At 35.6% G+C, this 16,920-nt stretch overlaps 2 protein-coding genes across 2 annotated transcripts; both read left to right on the forward strand.

Annotated features, from left to right (window-relative positions):
• The first annotated feature begins 1,293 nt into the window (after window positions 1–1,293).
• LOC143447298 (uncharacterized) lies at window positions 1,294–10,409 on the forward strand. The gene is made up of 13 exons (XM_076947333.1): window positions 1,294–1,544; window positions 4,528–4,685; window positions 4,806–4,883; window positions 4,993–5,148; window positions 7,108–7,266; window positions 7,458–7,644; window positions 7,849–7,988; window positions 8,145–8,285; window positions 8,456–8,653; window positions 8,813–8,972; window positions 9,167–9,397; window positions 9,479–9,610; window positions 9,762–10,409. Exons 1-13 carry the CDS (start codon window positions 1,439–1,441, stop codon window positions 9,926–9,928), a joined length of 2,013 nt encoding a protein of 670 aa, XP_076803448.1. The 5' UTR covers window positions 1,294–1,438; the 3' UTR covers window positions 9,929–10,409.
• A 2,167-nt stretch (window positions 10,410–12,576) lies between these two features.
• LOC143446933 (importin subunit alpha-1-like) lies at window positions 12,577–16,805 on the forward strand. The gene is made up of 11 exons (XM_076946801.1): window positions 12,577–12,737; window positions 13,754–13,885; window positions 13,972–14,165; window positions 14,311–14,455; window positions 14,556–14,666; window positions 14,751–14,882; window positions 15,002–15,193; window positions 15,312–15,488; window positions 15,605–15,754; window positions 16,074–16,256; window positions 16,381–16,805. Exons 1-11 carry the CDS (start codon window positions 12,675–12,677, stop codon window positions 16,483–16,485), a joined length of 1,584 nt encoding a protein of 527 aa, XP_076802916.1. The 5' UTR covers window positions 12,577–12,674; the 3' UTR covers window positions 16,486–16,805.
• The last annotated feature ends 115 nt before the right edge of the window (window positions 16,806–16,920 follow it).

Raw genomic sequence — 16,920 nt, forward strand, 5'->3', positions numbered from 1 at the left:
GTTTGTATTTTACTACTGGCTGTTTGCTGGCTTTGAGTCACATTCCGTGTTATTGAGTGTAGGCAACATTTAGTAATACTGTAACAGTAATTAAGTCGATGTGTAGGTTTCATAGAATTTTTAATACACATTCATTTGCTGGATCTGTCTTTCAACTTTAAAATAGTTAATGCTTTTCTCAACCACCTGTCACCAAATTTGTTGTTGTCGAACTTTAGACATAGGTAGTGTAATGTTCTGATTAAAATGACTCAGGCTTTGAGGCCATTAACAACATACGAAAGCGAATAGTGAACAAACGTGTAAAACAGATAATGTGGAATAAATACGTACCGGCATGTTGGCACGTTGGCAAGCAACCTGAGGAATTATGGGTAGAGATTAACCACAATTGGCGCTAGTTACAGTTAGCAACAATCTAACAATAAGCTTCTTAATACGTCTGTTACAGGTAGTAAGCATCCAGCATGCGCATGACTAGATTTGATAAAGCACTTTGATAAGATGATGGTGCAAGAAAAATTTGAATCAGACTTAGAAAATTATACGTGATTCTGTTCCATTATTAAATAGATTTTCACTTTTCTACACTCATGTCATAACTATTTTGGAAAATTTACTGCAGACTACTTTTACATATTTTCGAGATGTAAACAGGAACTAGTTACTGGATTAAGAAGTTACCACCAGCGCCATTAGAGTCTTCAGCTTCGGAATAAGAAAGGTTTTCTTTTAGCACTACTACCTGTTGGACAGCTTGCTGTCTGCATTAATTTCGTTTTTTACAACATTTTGTTTTAGGATTTAACTAATTATGGGTTTAGTTGCCGTGCTAGTTGTTACCAGCGATTAATTATTATCTTGATTATATTTAGCACGTTTTAAGCCTTTTCGGCTTTGTCACTTTTTTCTGTTTATTGGCGCGTACTACTAGCAACTTGCTTCATTTTTCGTCTTCACCGCGCTTTTGACAAGAAATAAAATGATTGATTTATTGATTGGTTTGTACGAGTGTGTTTCATCAACTCTGCAACATTTATGCATCGCCTATGTGATAACCTACAAATTGCTTGGAGGCAGTTTTACATCTCTATAGGAAACGGCTATGATGAAAAGTATAAGTTAATACGCTACAATTTAAAATATACACTTAATAAAAGGTTTATATTTCTCTTTATTTCTTCAAAGAAAAATTTATATGATCTTTGTTAAAATTTGTTGCTTTGACAATTAGGTGATTCCCCCAAAACAACTCCTTGCCAAATGCTCCCAAATTCATAAGGTTGTATTGGTAGCAAACTGTAGTTTATAGGTATATGTAGGCCTACTTGTTAATCCACTTGTCTGGTTATATGCACCTTCGTATATTACCTGGACGTCGGCGTTGGTAGCGTATGAACTGGTAACAGTGCAACAACGCTGTGTGCTTAGCGAAATAATGGGCTGTGGCGCCAGCGCGCACATGGATATTTCTTCACCAGATGATGCATTTGTAGAACCTTCAGCAGGGCAGCCAGAAGTCGAAAGCGTGCATCCCACGAACGGTGAGTTAAGCTACCTTGTTGGGCTAATTATATCACTTCGATTATTTTAAATTATTAGTGATTTCAATACAAAATGATACATGGATAGGCCTAGCTGGTTGGTTACTAGTTGCCGAGTTTCCTGCTCGGTAGCCGAGTGGTTCGAGCACTGGCCTCGAAATAAATGCGGTCCAGGCTCCATGTTTGATACCTAGTGACGCCATACCGTTGTAATGCCCTTGGGCAAGGCATTAACGACACTTGCTCTTGACCTGTTCAGTGGACCTGGTGGCTGGTGGACTGTTTTAAATTAGGACAATACTATAAAAATCAAAATAAAAATGTTTCACAAACTGAACTTACATAAAGACTACCTCGGTAACTGGGGCTTGAGCTATTAGGGATCATCGCTGGGTTTGAGTTGCGCAAAAACTTTCTCAGTCCGAGGCTAAAAATCATCGTACCACACACTTTTTAACAGAGGTTTTCCTGCTTTCCTAGGCTATGATACTATAATCTTTATCCTCGAACTGAGACAAGTCTTTGCACGACTTAAATCCGGCGAGGATTTCACGTTGCTTGAGCCCTGAGCAATGAAGAATCCTTTTTTAAAGATTTTTTTTCTATCCTTCTCCATTTTTTTTGTTTCTTTCTCTCTCCTCAAGTGTAGGTCGATTTGTTTATATAATAAATGGGACTTGAGTCATGAAAAATTATTGCTTAGTTTACGTTGCGAAAATCTTTTCTCAGTCTGGGAATAAGATTTCTGGTATGATACCACTTATCAAGGTATCCTTTACTTTGCACTCCCATATCAGAAGAGAACACTGGGAAATTATTACGTCACAATTTCTTATTTATTACCTCATAACCAGTGTGCATTTTGTGTGATGGATATGCTGAAGATCTGTTTGGTATAACTAATGTGAAATGTACCCTGGCCTCATAACACCTTCTCATTGAGGTCCAGAAGGCAGAGTGAAAAGGTACAATTACAAAGCTTCCTTACTTTACCAATAAAATGATAATGAATGCATTGTGTAAAAAACCATGGTTCAAAAAATATGTCATTTATTTTTATTTCTCTCAGAAGATTTGATAAGTTTGTAATTCTTTTTCGTTTACAAACTTCAATAATAAAGGTTTTATTTAAAAAAAGCCTCGTCAATCATCATGCCCTTGGCAGCTTGGCGCACTGCTTGAGAATCGGTGACTTAGCATAAAGTTTTACACACACCACATCCAATTAAATTTTAGGTTAATTGGGAATGAGGAAATCTACACCAAATGTTTAATTCTTCAGTTCTTTTGAAACCCATAAAATGGTAGATAAATGCAAGAAGATTTTGTTATTTCCTACAGCCGAAGAATAGGTTGTTTGCTATTTTTAGTTTTAGATGAAATAAGTTTCAGCATAATTTGCTTGCCTGATAGTTACATTACTTTTACCTTATTAGGCAATTTGGATTATCCAAATATCAAAATTTATCCACAGCTTTATAGTTTAAAAAAATTTCAAATCGATTTTTATTTGGAACATCCAAAATATTGATCTAAATAATTTTTTTGTTGTTCTTGTTTTATGGTTCTTCTAAAACTTTATTTTGTTGTGGAACTGCAAAAGTTTAAAATAAATTTAAATGTTATGCCAAAAATTTATTTGAAAAATACTGCGTGGTGCCCTCAGTACTATGTCGTATTAACTCATTAACCGAGTAAGATATCATATATACATAAACCTATTTTTCAATACTGCTTGCGATATCTTTTTTATATGTCTGTAAAAAAGAACAAGTAGCGCAAATATAGGTTTTGCACTTGTGCAAAAATAGGCCTTGTTCTTTATTTACTAAACTAGACCCACTACCACAACCATTTAAATTAAATACATAAGGCACTCTTGCCCAAATCTGGACTCTTAACACAATAATGATGACAGATTTTTCAACTTTGTATTTGTTTTTGTTTGGGAAAATTAGTAACATGGGAAGAGTGAAGTTTGTTTTTGTTTAAATGAAAGCGATGTGAAAGTTGTATGCTACAATATAAAATCTAGAAATTATAGATTTTTATGGTGTCATAAACATTTGTAAAAAAACTGATGTCAGTATTCACCCGAATTGAATTAGGCCACAGAATTATCCAGTTTTTCTTATGCCTTGAGGCAAAGTAAACTGAGTAATATCTACTGGATATTTATGTTGTTTTATGTTAATTTAAAATTTGAGCTAAATATAACTAAAGTGAGGGAAATTTTAAAAACAAGTGAGCCTAAAGTCAAAGAGTTGTTGCCAGTAAATATATTAGAAAAAGGATTTGTACTAATATGTAGTGGTTACTTAAGCAGTTATTGTTATAAATTATCAGATTGTTCAATAGGCTACCATATAATAAGCTCATTTGTGATTCAGTGAGGCCAAATTAACAAATTAATGTTGCTGGCCGGATTTGGCCCGCAGGCCATAGTTTGTTGACCCCTGAGTGCAGTCAGGGCTACTGGCTCTAGCCTAGTCCGATAACTGTGGTAAAAACAAGAGTGTTTTACTAGTTTATGTCATCTGTGACATTCCTATGCTGAAATTAAGCATTACCTGCTGCTACTAATCACACTTATCTGTAGAGACGTGTTCCATCCAAAATGCGTTAGCTAACCCACTATTACTACAAGCCTACTCGTACAGCCAGAATTATCGAACAAGTTGTTTTTACATTGTGACGTCATAATGCCCGCCATCTCTGTCATAATAGGAGACCAAATTTGTGATGCAATTTTGGCAATAACGGCTTAACCATTGCATGTTATAAAAATCCATTCAGCACTATCCAGTATATTTACTGGCAACTACACTTTGATTTAAAGCCAACTTGTTGTTGGAATTGTCCCTCACTTTAACTAGGTGTTTCTGTGTAGAATACAGGAACTGATAATAAGATTGCATTAAAAGCCATTCATAAATACATCTTTCTAACATAAAAATCCCTGGCAATTTAAATGGAAATAAAGGAAACGACAATGTAACAACAATAAAAGAAACCGTTGAAGAAGTTGAAAATGAACACGCATCTTCAGAAGATAATTCTGCAGCAGAAAATGAGAAAAATGACGGGACAATTGTAAATCCAAAAAAATTAACTGATGAAGAAATTTTACTAAGAGTTAAGGTATTTGATTTCCTGTGCTTAGCTAAAGGGAAAATATTGTATTTGTCGACGAAACTTGTTGAATGAAAATTTGGCTGGGCAGCGTTGCACACAAAATAAAGGAAAATGTAAATATTGCAGTCAAAGCTGGAAATACTGAGGTCTCTCGAGTGGCCATGGAATGATGAAGGAAAAGCTGTGCAGGATTACCTTTTCAAGGTATAACTTGTGCAGCGCTTAATTTGTGATTCTTCTTTGTTGTAACCTCCTGTATTCAATATTCTCATTGCCTACTGTGAGAGTGTTTTAAAATATTCTTTGATTTTAGAAATTTTTAAGGAAAAGGAGGAAGAAAATTGTCCGTTCAATCGCAGATCTCATGATTGAAAACGGTTATCTTGATGTCTGTGTAAAGATTTGGGATTTTTGTCATACTACTGAAGACGAAGAGCTATCTTATAATCATAGCAAATCATATTATGTCGTAAGTCTTAACGTAAGGATTCTGATTTTAGATATACAAGTAGGCAATGCTCCCTCTAATTTCTGCAAAGCTATAAAAATCTCTGAACTATGCTTCTAACAATTTGATTTTTAATTTCACAAAAGTATTTTTAAAATTCAACTGTAAGAACACAGCATTTGTTATTGAGCTTAGTTTTAATGGCAAATATTTTTTTTGCCCAGGCGTGTTGTGCATTGAAACAGGTTTGCAATGTTAAGGCTTTTATCAAACTATGCAAAGCCGATTTTACAATCCATGACGTTTTTGGTCCAGATGTTTTTGGTCTAGGCACACCAACCAACATAACTGTTATACGGGACACGCCATCCTGATCTTACCATTTGTCTCAAAGGCTTTATAAAATAAACTTTTATAAACTTTTTGTTATGTCAGAATGGAGAGGATAAATTAACTTGAAAGTGGCATTATAGCCGGTTTAGACAAGAAAACAGATTACTTCACATACATTAAGATATAGGGCTAGATAAATTGGCCATTTGATTTCTGATTGATAGCGTTTTACAATTGAAAGATTTCTGGTATAAATTGCTAAAAATTTAGTTACACAGTTTTGATCGTTGCAAAGCATAAAAATTATATAATGGGTATAATTTATAGTTGCATGTTAGCACTGTACATGATGTCTAATTGTCTAACACTGGCAACAAAAATGGGGGTGTGGAGGCGCCGAACCCATAACTTTAAGAGTGAAAGATGCGGCACCCTTTGCCAAAATGAAAGAAGTGCCTAAAGATAAAAGGAAAGTAAGGCGCACATCACTGAGCAGTTGCTTGTTATCACACCTATAACGTCTCTTTTCTTTGTATGCATGACCTCAAATTTTTTCGAAAATTGCTGTGTTGAATAAACAAAAAACAAAAATCCTCAACAAAATAGATGAATACCTGGGCTCGGCTATAAAATCAGGGTTTGCTGTTTAAAACATCAAAATAGTTGTTTAAATCTTCCTGTATAAAATATTAACATAAGAAAATAAACAAGATGTGGCAAGAACAATAGAGGTTATCGCAATGATATCACTAACCTCATGACATCATACCTTGCCGCACCCCCACGATTTGCAAAAGTTTGCGCCTAGGTTGTCTAACTACACAGTGTATAGGTCTAATTACATTTTGTCAAAAATGATATACTAAGCTAAATTTTATTTGGACTTTGCTTCTTATTTTTGTATGCATATATTTGTATGTTCCTCAAACAAAAAAGTAAAACCCATTGTGCTTGACCTGTCTCATTGATGTGCTCATGCATTATTCAGTTTCTTATAAGTACAGCCACAAAAGTGAAGTGCGTGCCACACGTCAGCCTACATTGATTGAAGAAAACATTTTCTGTTACTAAGTTATGCGGGTAATCATGTTTGAATGAAAACAATCGATGACATATTTATATGACACAAGCAATGTTGTATTCAAAGTTCAATCATGCGGCCACTACACAGTGTAGTGAGATTCATATACATATATTACAATTGTAAGATGATATCAGTCAATTATTTGCCAAAAAATCAAATTTTGCAAATTGATTTATGGTGTTCAGAATGCGCGTTAAAATAAGGCTGGTGGCATTAATAAAATAAACCAAGGTGTATATGGTAAAACCTGAGTGCAGCTTGGTGGGAGCTTTGCTGGTAAGTGGTAAAATGATTTGTAATTTTCGTGCATGTATGAACTATTCATGACATCATTTGTGTTCTTGTTGAGTCACTTAACTAGAGGTCATATACTATTCTATATAATTGCATTACATTTTATATCAACTACACTTCTGAATGATTTGAATCTGATTTCTAATAAATGATTTAAATGCAGGAGTATCATTAACATGTATGTAGGAATACTTACTTACAAAATATAAATAAAGGTTAATTGATTAAATTATATACAAATGAACAAATCTTTGTTACGGTATGTATAGATGAAAATTAATCTGTGGAATTATTCGGACAAATGTCGTAATTTGGCCCAAGCTTGTTATGAGCACAAAGAGCTTGTGAAACGCTGTATGAGGGAATTTACACTACCCGATCGAGACATTGCTAGTTTAAAAAATAACAGAAAGCGTTATGCTTTGAAAGTAAGTGGTTGTGATTGTAAGCGAATATGATAAATGATTAGATATTTTTCTTGTTTAATTGTGGACTGTATCATAGTTTTATTTTGTTAAAAAAGGTAAATATAATTATGTAATTCATTGTTATTACAAATATGCTCAACAATCACAAATTGAAACATGACTCTAATGTTTTCTTTTACAAATATTTTAAGGCCTCGTTGGGATTCCTCATGAATATAGTTCGTTTGTATAGTCCAAACGTTGAACTCATAAGAGCAAATGACGGCATCCAAACGATTTTCAAATTCTATGAATCAACATATCTCATTATTAAAGCAAAGGTCATGATGCTTCTGTCATTTTGTATTAATGAGGAAGAAAATGAAAAGATAATGGCAGGTGAAATAGCCTTAAATGACTTGGGCATATCTTTGGTGCACCATAGTTCAAACCTTCTTCAGCTTTATATCTTGTTAAAATGTTTGGTTAATGAAATTAGTTTGTTTAATGTGCTTTGCATAAAAAGTTTTTTTAAGGTATGATATTTTGTACAAAATGCGCTTATAAACCTGACACTATCTGACAATATGTTGTATTTGACAGGAACTGGTGTTATAAATTTTATCGTCAAACTGCTGAAAAATGCCTTGGATTCTGCCAACCATATTGGCAAAACCTATGCATTCTCTGCAGCTGAAACTGTAATGGGATTAGACAAGTTGGCCGCCAATGATAACAATAAGGTAGAATTTAAGATTTATATTTATTGGTTATTCGAAGTTGGTGTTATTAAAACTACTTAAAAAAATATTATAATTAAAACAATGTGAAAATGTCGTACAAATACCTTTTTCCAGTCCGTTATGCAGTGTATATTATGTTAATCTATTTCTTCTCAGAAACAAATAGTTGAAGCTGGGGTTCTACCGTTATTGGTGAGCATGTTGAATGAAAAATGTAGGGCTGAGGAACATAACGTTGCTACACACTGCATATGGACATTATCTTTCCATCCAAGCAACAGAGAAAATATCCGAGAGGTTTTTGTATAGCACAGCTTTTATTTTTCCATTTACAGTCCTTTGGCTGCATGGTTTTGTTGCTGGAATTTTCAACATTTATCGTATTTATTTTAGTTAACTACACTTTGCATTTTGTCACTAAAATCTATAATTTTTTTGTGATATGTTTCACATTGCAATGTTTACAGGAACCAGGACTTCTCGAAGCTGTTCACCGTATCCTTCAAAATAAAGACAGTGAGCCAGGCACAAAGTGTTCCTGTGATGGGATTGTTTTCCTCATTGAAGGAGTCGAACCAAAACTGGGAGATGCGGAGGTTGAACAAAAACATGATATGCACATCATGATCAGTTATCAATGGGATATGCAGGCCACTATTTTGCAAGTGAGGAAGACTTTGATATTTACTGTTAATGGTGGTATGTTAAAGCTTTGTTTGTGTTTGAATTTCTCATGTAACCAGCGACATTTGTTTATAAGATTTTACTTTGTTATTCTGCTGTGAATTGACATTTCATTATGTATTTATCAACTCTTCCTTTAGTTACGAGACAATTTGCGAGAAAGAGGATATAAGATCTGGATAGATGTTGACCAGTTGCAAGGATCAATCCTCACAGAGATGGCATCCGCAGTAGAGAATGCGATTGTTGTTATAGTGGCCATGACTGAAAACTACAAGAACAGCAATCCCTGCCGAACAGGTAGTTAAAGTACAGAAATAGCCTGTGGCATGACAGAGTTCAACCGGTGCAATGGCGCGTGTATGATATAATTTGTGGCTGAGATCCTGAATAATTTCATTGCTCAAGCAATGTAACATTACAATGAGCTGTTACAAAGATAATTTTTTGTTAGTACATGAATTCGAACAAAGAAAATCTTTCGTTTTTTGCAGAAGCTGAATATGCTTATAAGCTGTCCAAACCTATTGTACCACTGCTACTCCAACCGCATTACAAACCAGATGGATGGCTTGGTGCATTGCTTGGCATGCAGCTTTATGTAGATTTGAGCAATAGCGAGATAGTGGAGCAAAAGTTTGCTGATGTAGATAGATTGATTGCCTCCAAAACAAAAACCCAAGCTCTCAATCAAGAATCATTTGTTGCTCCTATATCAGAAACAGGTAGAAACTATTCAGGGCAAGACTACTTAGAGTCTGTATTGTCCATAAACCCCCTTCCATCTCTATATTTTAATGTTTTAGTTGTTGATGCACGACCTCTTCACGCATTGCCACGTCAAGTAAGTGCAAATACTTCCACTCATGCAGTTGCCGGTATCTGTACCAAGTGGTCACGCGATGATGTCTTGGAGTGGGGAGAGAAAAATGACATTGGTAAGTTTGAAGTTACGGAGTTATTATCACAACTAATCAGATGCTTACCATTGCAATCAAAGCTTTTTTAATTAAGGCATCTTTAAAAGTAAAAGTATTTAGACAGAAAATGTGCCATGCATTCGACTTTACAAAGAAATATGTTTTCCAGTCAGTGCCGTAACTACTCTTTGTGATTTTGATGGAATCGGACTCATGCAGCTGGTACAACTGCTCAAGCGAAGTCCGGATGTTTACTATAGTGCGCTTAAAAACGATTTCAAAATGGAGTGGTTGCAGATCTTTCACCTGACCAATGCTTTGGAACATTTACCTTAGAAGTTTTTTACAAGTTGTTCTAGAAAGTGGAATAAATTCCTTTAACGAAAATCGTAATTTGTAAGAAATTTTTTGTAATTACAGTTTGTAACATTTTGAAACCGGTGTCTTGTAAAAATTATTCATTTTTGCATAATAGATGAACATGGCTTTAACGTTTATTTTTGCCTTAACTTTTTGTATGTGATATGCATGTTTTGAAGTCTCACCTTGCTTAAAAAAAAGCATGGGGAACTTTTATGTCTGTAAGATTTACCTATACAAGAGAAGCAGTTTTTTATGCAGCATTTTAAAGTTTTCACTTTAGTCTTTTTGTCATGGTTCTTCAAAGCTTTTCGCAACTTATTCGTTTTTTTTCTATCGTAACATCCGTAGGCCTAATTACCGTCCATCACTGTAGCGTAGCATAGCAAATAGGATTGATTGATAGCAAAGATTGATGTAATTTTGTTGTAACCGCACTTATTTTTCTGGTAAGTTATAAGTTTGTTTGTCACATTGGAATAGAATGATAAATTTTCACCTGTGCATCCTATGCTGTCTGCCTTGATAACAAAGCTGTTTTGATGACTGTAGGAATGAGAGAGAGAGTTTATTTCACCATAACATAACAAACCAAAAAGTATCATAACACAAGTTAATTGGTGTGGGGCAGCGAAAAGACTTCACGGTCATTAAGGTCAGCTGCCCCAGATTCTATTGCAAAAAAGAAAGAAACGGATAGAAAACTGAAGCTCAATTAATTAAAACAACACTGCAAAAACAAAGCAGAGACACACGACAGAAACAGCAGCAAAAAATTTTTTTTTAACCAAATCAAAACTCAATCAATCAATGGATTATTGCACAAATTATTTCCAATCTTCATAAACATCTTGTTATCATATCATAACTTAGGCTGTACCACACGAGCTCACATATGCGTGCCGTTGTTGAAATTGTTTGTCCATTTGATGAAAGTCTGTATTGTTCGGTGTTTCAAAGCGCTGAGTTAATGTTTTAAACAAAGTTTTCAAAATGCTTCGCCAAAGATCACGTAAGAAACGATAACGTTTTGATACCAGCTGTCGTTGAGTTAAAGTTTTTATGAAATGTAGCTTATTAAGTTGGACTCGGCTTGGAGGCAGTTGATTCGATTCTTACAAATCTTTCAGAATGTTAGTTCGATTAGTAGTCTCGGGCCTACTGCATAGCCATGTAAAATGTCTTCCAAATTTACAATGTTCTAAACCAGGGGTGTCAAACTCAATCGCACCGGAGGCCAAAACTAAAAACTTATTTAGCGCCGCGGGCCGCCTGGGGCAACTGCTGTGCTGCTGTATTGCTGTATTGCGCGACTTGCTATAATCTTGTTTCTTGCGTGAAAAAAGTAAGTTATAGGCTACTGTACAATGATCTCGCGGGCCGGAAATAGTTCAATGTATAAAATAACTATGTGGGCCAAGTTTTATTGTAAAGCGGGCCGGATGTGGCGCGCGGGCCGGGAGTTTGACACGTATGTTTTAAAGAATCTAAACCATAATAAAACCGACAGATCTTCTTCAAATCAAATTCCAATTCGTTTCAGGTGTTGTTTAGTTTCCCTGAAATAATAAATATGGCAGGCCTACAACGACAGTAGGTTACGTGTGATCCGTGATCAGCATCATCATCACCATCTCATATATACAATACATATATATCCTCTGATTGAAGAAGCTTCACTCTTTGCACAGCTCACCTGGGCGACTATTTTTCTCTGTTTGAGCCCGGTTGCTGAGCTTATCTCTGTTCATTTGACCACGGACGCAGTTTTTATTTGTTTTTCGTTGTGTTGTCAGAATTTGGTATCGTTTACCGGTACTATTGAACAGTCTTTAATGTTCTTCCCCAAAACTGTAAATTTTCCGATCAGTAGTGTAGTCTGTAGTGTGTTCCGGGTATCAAACCTAGATACCACATTTCTTTAATTGTGGTGAACAAACACGTTGCTGGGAATACGTTCGTGGATGACGACCATGTGCTTCAACAAACGTTTCGTTGACCAATGGCATTACGAAATACAAAATAAAAGAATGGCTAATGTAATGCTTATTAAAAAGCATTCACTAACGTGACCAACTGATTTCGTTGTAGTCACGGTCGAATTGATTTTTAGTTTGTATCGGGTACCACATTTTTTGTTTCAACCAATCAGGTTGCGTCCTAAATTTGCCACGCGCTTTAAATTTCCCAAAACTTAAAGACAAAGGTGACGTTTGCATTAGTTTAGTTAGCCTATTTGGTAGATAAGATTTGCTGCTTATAGGTTTGGTCTATACTCTATGGCAGCTATGTCCAACCCGTGGCCCTGATGTTGTTATCGGTGCTTTATATGTAAAGTGTAAGCTGTGAAAGTGTGCAATTGATTATTATTTTATTCATGTACAGATTGCTTGAGTGTCATAACTCATAACATCCATTATTGTGCGCGTTGTTACTACTGCAGCGATATCTAGGCTAGTGCTGTGTTGGTGTGGTTAGTATTGTAAGTTATTCATCGTGGCAATGTGCGGCCGGAATAAAACTAGTGACGTTATTTTTACTCACTAATGTATTTCAATTGGGCATGTAGCTGCTCTATTGTACAGTTTGGCAAGGTTGATCTTATATACATTCAAGCTACTTTGTTAATTTTTTTTTAGAAAAACGTTCCCAAGTTATTTTTGTTTTTCATTCTCTGTAGTTGATATCTGTGGTGATATTGTTGATAACTAGATCTGAAGAAATGTCTGCGGCAAATCCACAACCTAGACAATCCTATTACAAAAACCGACACAACACAAATGAGGTACAGTTTTTTCAGCTTTAACTGTAGATCATGAAAATTAACATTGTGTGACCTGGTCTGCAGACTTGGACAAGGATGCACTAAATGACTAAAGCGTGATTTTCAAAAGAAGCATTAGCACACTTTAGGTGCATTAATGCCCTCAAATACCAGTAACTTAAATGTGGGTTTAATTAAATTTTGCATTCATAGAATCAATTGGATGCAGTTTTCATGTACATTTTTACAAGATTCAAGTGTTTTATTACCAGTTTTTTAGCAGAAGTCTCAAACTCCAATTGCCTATTTTTGGGGTCAAATTAATACCTTAAATTTAACCCCATGCCCACAAAATAAACTAAAGTTACACAATAAGGACATATGCTATTTCTTTTATTGTTAACATAATTGGAGTGGACATGTCTTCTCAAAAAAAAAATTGAGTTTGATATAAGTGAAACAAAAAGAAAATTTCTTTGCGTGAAAATAAAAACAAAATGAGAGAGACTTAGGGAAAAGGAGAAGTCTCCTAAACTGATTACTGAAACCACTGTTGAAAAAGCGATCGATATCTCTGGCAATCTTGCTAAAGCACCACATCTGTTTTTAGTCCTTGCCGTAGCCACTTTTTCCTGCTTATTAACTGTACAGCCGCTGATTTGATCCAACATTTTGTTAAAAAGACTAAAAACTACTGTTGGTGTAAGACCACATACATTGCTGCTGTTACAATATATAGTTATGGTTTAGCCTATTTGAAATTGAGTATATAATTGTTTAAACGTGGAATTAACGGTGTGTATATTGATTATTTTCATGTGCTTGCCCCCTTACCATGTTAATACTATTTAACTTCGTTGAGTAACATTATATTTATATTTTTTACAATTACTACACTTGTACCAGTTTTATGCCCAAGTTTCTGACAAATACGCCATAGGTTATGCTTTTGCCAACACATATTGGTTGTTCTAATTTAATCTTAAAATCATAATATGTTGGTTGCATGTCAATAAATTCTTAAATTCGTATTGTAGCACTTGAGGAAAAAGAGACAGGAGAGCAATGTACAGCTTCGCAAAGGAAAAAGAGAGGAGCAAATGCTCAAGCGAAGAAATATTACCATGGAGGACTTGAACACCAGTCCATTAAAAGAAATGAATTTTCAGGTATTGCATTTAATTATAACAAGCTGTCCACCACATACATTAATTGTAAAACTAGCTTGAATTTAAAACATCTGTTTCCCATAAAGGATGTTGGTGGTGTAATGATGAAGTTTGAGGACATAATCGTTGGCATTGTCGACAATTCTGACCCACAAAAGCAATTTGATTGCACACAAAGTGCCAGAAAAATCCTCTCTAGGGAAAGACATCCACCTATTGGGAAAATGGTGGAAGCCGGAATTGTCTGTAAACTTGTTGAATTTCTAAGCTGGGACCATAAGTAAGTTGGTTTGTCGCACGACTCGTATGATTACTGTTATTTGAAGTTATATTTTTTTTTCAAGCCGTATATGCTTCATAAATAATGCTATTAGTTTGAAATATGTACATTTGGGCAGTTGCTATAAAATTAATGTTATTTTCAGTTCATTAATGCAATTTGAAGCTGCTTGGGCTTTAACCAACATTGCTTCCGGCACCAACGAACAAACTTTGGCTGTTGTTCATGCTGGTGCTGTGCCCAGCCTCATCAAGCTTCTATCTAATGCCAACAAAAACGTTGTTGAACAGGTAAAATGGGGTGTATGATGAAGACGGGTGCTTCAAAATGTCCGACTTGGGTTTGTCCATATTATATAGTATGTACACTTAAGATCTGTCCTGTTTTTAGGCAATGTGGGCACTGGGAAACATTGCAGGTGATGGGGCATCAATGAGAGACTATGTCCTAGAAAAGGGCATTGTAAAACCACTTGTGGCGCTCACTACTGACCAAGCTGGTGTAAGTGTTGGCATAAATACAGTTTTCCTTGTTTTACTCACAAATTGATTCTTAATAGAATTGTTTTGGTATCTCCTGTTTTAGGGCTCGTTTTTGCAAAATCTTACCTGGACAATCTCTAATCTGTGTCGAAATAAGAACCCACACACTTCTCTTCCATACATTGTGCAACTGCTCCCCACCATTGTCAAGTTGGTCAACGTGGATGACACTCAGGTGAAAATTAATACCGGCATTTATGTGTTTTAGCTTTTCAACCTATTTTATAGTGCGAATTTTCATCACATTATACATCTAGAATAACATTGTTAAAGATTGTTGCTGTTGGTATACAGGTGAAAACTGATGTTTGCTGGGCCCTGAGTTACATCACAGATGGTCCTAATGATCGCATTGAACTCGTTTTAAATACAGGTGTTCTAGAAACACTTGTTCGACTTCTAAGCACAGAATCTGAAGGCATGTTGCTCACACCAGTGTTGCGAGTTATTGGGAATGTAGTAACTGGCACTGACCTTCAAACACAGGTATAACCATTTAAAGTCCTACGCAGTCCTCTCATGAAACTCTAGATAACTAACAGTTTATTTTGTTATTTGTGGAATGAACATGTAAGGTTTCATATTAGTTGTATTAATCTTTCAGAGGGTAATTGATCTTGGTGCTCTGGTCGCTTTCAAGAAGTTGCTAATAAACGATAAAGCTACCATTCAAAAAGAAGCGGCCTGGACAATCAGCAACATCACGGCAGGCACACAAAGCCAGATTCAGGCCGTCATTGACGCCGACATTGTCCCGATTCTCATTCACCTTCTTACAAATGTAGACTATCAAAATTTTCTTTAGAAATATTTGTGTGCACATAATTACAAGTAAATGTGTAGTGATTGAATAGAGGTTAGAAGAATAGGAGTTGAATGAAATAATTTTTCTTGCAGGGAGACTTCAAAACACAAAAAGAAGCTTGTTGGGCTGTCACCAACTTCACTTCCGGCGCTTCTTTGGAACAGATGGTTTTCTTGGCTCAGAATAGAGTGATCGAGGGCTTGTGCAAAATGCTTACTATTAAGGATCCAAAGATTTTACAGGTCGGTGTTAAGATCTTCAGTTGCGCAAACAAGATCTTGCACTACCAGACCCTCACCACATAAAATGCAGTCTAAGCTTTAACTTTGCAGAGTTTAGTTGTTTGTTCAAACTGAAACTTAAATTTGTAAGTGCTGGTTCTATTTTGTGGATACCAGGCCATGAGTAATACTTCAGGTGTAACTAGATATACAGTGGATGCTCATTAGCTCAAAGCTGCAGCATATTGAATATTGCTGAATGTTATCTGAAGTTGTGGTTGCACCAATATAACGTTAAAGTTATGTTATCCGGTTTGATTAATTTCATGAAACTGCACAGGTTTGTATGGACGGGCTATCCAATATGCTGGTCACTGCTAAGAAACTCGGACAACTAAATGCGATGTGTTGTGTCGTCGAGGCTTGTGGAGGTGTTGATGCCCTTGAGGACCTTCAGAAGCATGACAATGAAACCGTCTACAACATGTCTTTGCACATCATTGATAATTTCTTCAACGATGAGGTATAACTTAATATAAAGAAGCATGCAAATCATTTACTTATCTCGGACGCAGCATTGCTCTAAATAATTGTACATCTCCGCTCACTGTGAATATGCTCATCGATTGCATTGGTTGACTTTTTAGGATGATGATATTGAGAATGTTGCTCCGGAGACAACCGAGGATGGAGATTACTTCCAGTTCAACCAATCCAAGAGCAAAGCACCAGACGGAGGTTTTCACCTTTGAACATGTTACGCACTGCCTTGAACCACAAATAATATTTTTCGTTATTACGATGTTTTTTCAGCTGCGTCGGTTATTTTGGCAATTACTTGTTTTTGCTGAATTATGTTTCTTCCATTTGACTGTCTGTATGACTTTCTGTGGTAAATGAATTCGATTTTTGTAAGATCACTTCCTCTGCCAAAAGTTTTTGCTTTGCTTCTGTCGCTTTCCATGCTGACTGCCTGGTAAGGAAGTGACTTGCTTTACTTGAATAGTTTACTTCCATTGTTGCTCTAAAAATCGGTTTGAAACGCAATACAGTATAGTGGCTTGTGATAAGATCTTCGTTTCAATGGTACTGTACTTCAGCTTATTAAACCCTAGATGGACAAAACAGCGCTGCGTTATTCCTGTCCAACAGTCGTGTTCTGTGCATTTACTTGAAGACAAAATTGA

This window comes from Clavelina lepadiformis, chromosome 2 (genome assembly GCF_947623445.1).
Source record: "Clavelina lepadiformis chromosome 2, kaClaLepa1.1, whole genome shotgun sequence".
NCBI lineage: Eukaryota > Metazoa > Chordata > Ascidiacea > Aplousobranchia > Clavelinidae > Clavelina > Clavelina lepadiformis.

What these genes read in the sequence shown, in the direction of transcription:
- LOC143447298 (XM_076947333.1), top strand. Translation starts at nt 1,439, where the DNA reads ATGGGCTGTGGCGCCAGCGCGCACATGGATATTTCTTCACCAGATGAT. An exon ending in AAGCGTGCATCCCACGAACG is followed by an intron (nt 1,545 to 4,527) that starts GTGAGTTAAGCT and finishes ATGGAAATAAAG; the next exon opens with GAAACGACAATGTAACAACA. An exon ending in GGGAGAGAAAAATGACATTG is followed by an intron (nt 9,611 to 9,761) that starts GTAAGTTTGAAG and finishes TATGTTTTCCAG; the next exon opens with TCAGTGCCGTAACTACTCTT.
- LOC143446933 (XM_076946801.1), top strand. Translation starts at nt 12,675, where the DNA reads ATGTCTGCGGCAAATCCACAACCTAGACAATCCTATTACAAAAACCGA. An exon ending in TTTCTAAGCTGGGACCATAA is followed by an intron (nt 14,166 to 14,310) that starts GTAAGTTGGTTT and finishes TGTTATTTTCAG; the next exon opens with TTCATTAATGCAATTTGAAG. An exon ending in TCAACGTGGATGACACTCAG is followed by an intron (nt 14,883 to 15,001) that starts GTGAAAATTAAT and finishes GTTGGTATACAG; the next exon opens with GTGAAAACTGATGTTTGCTG.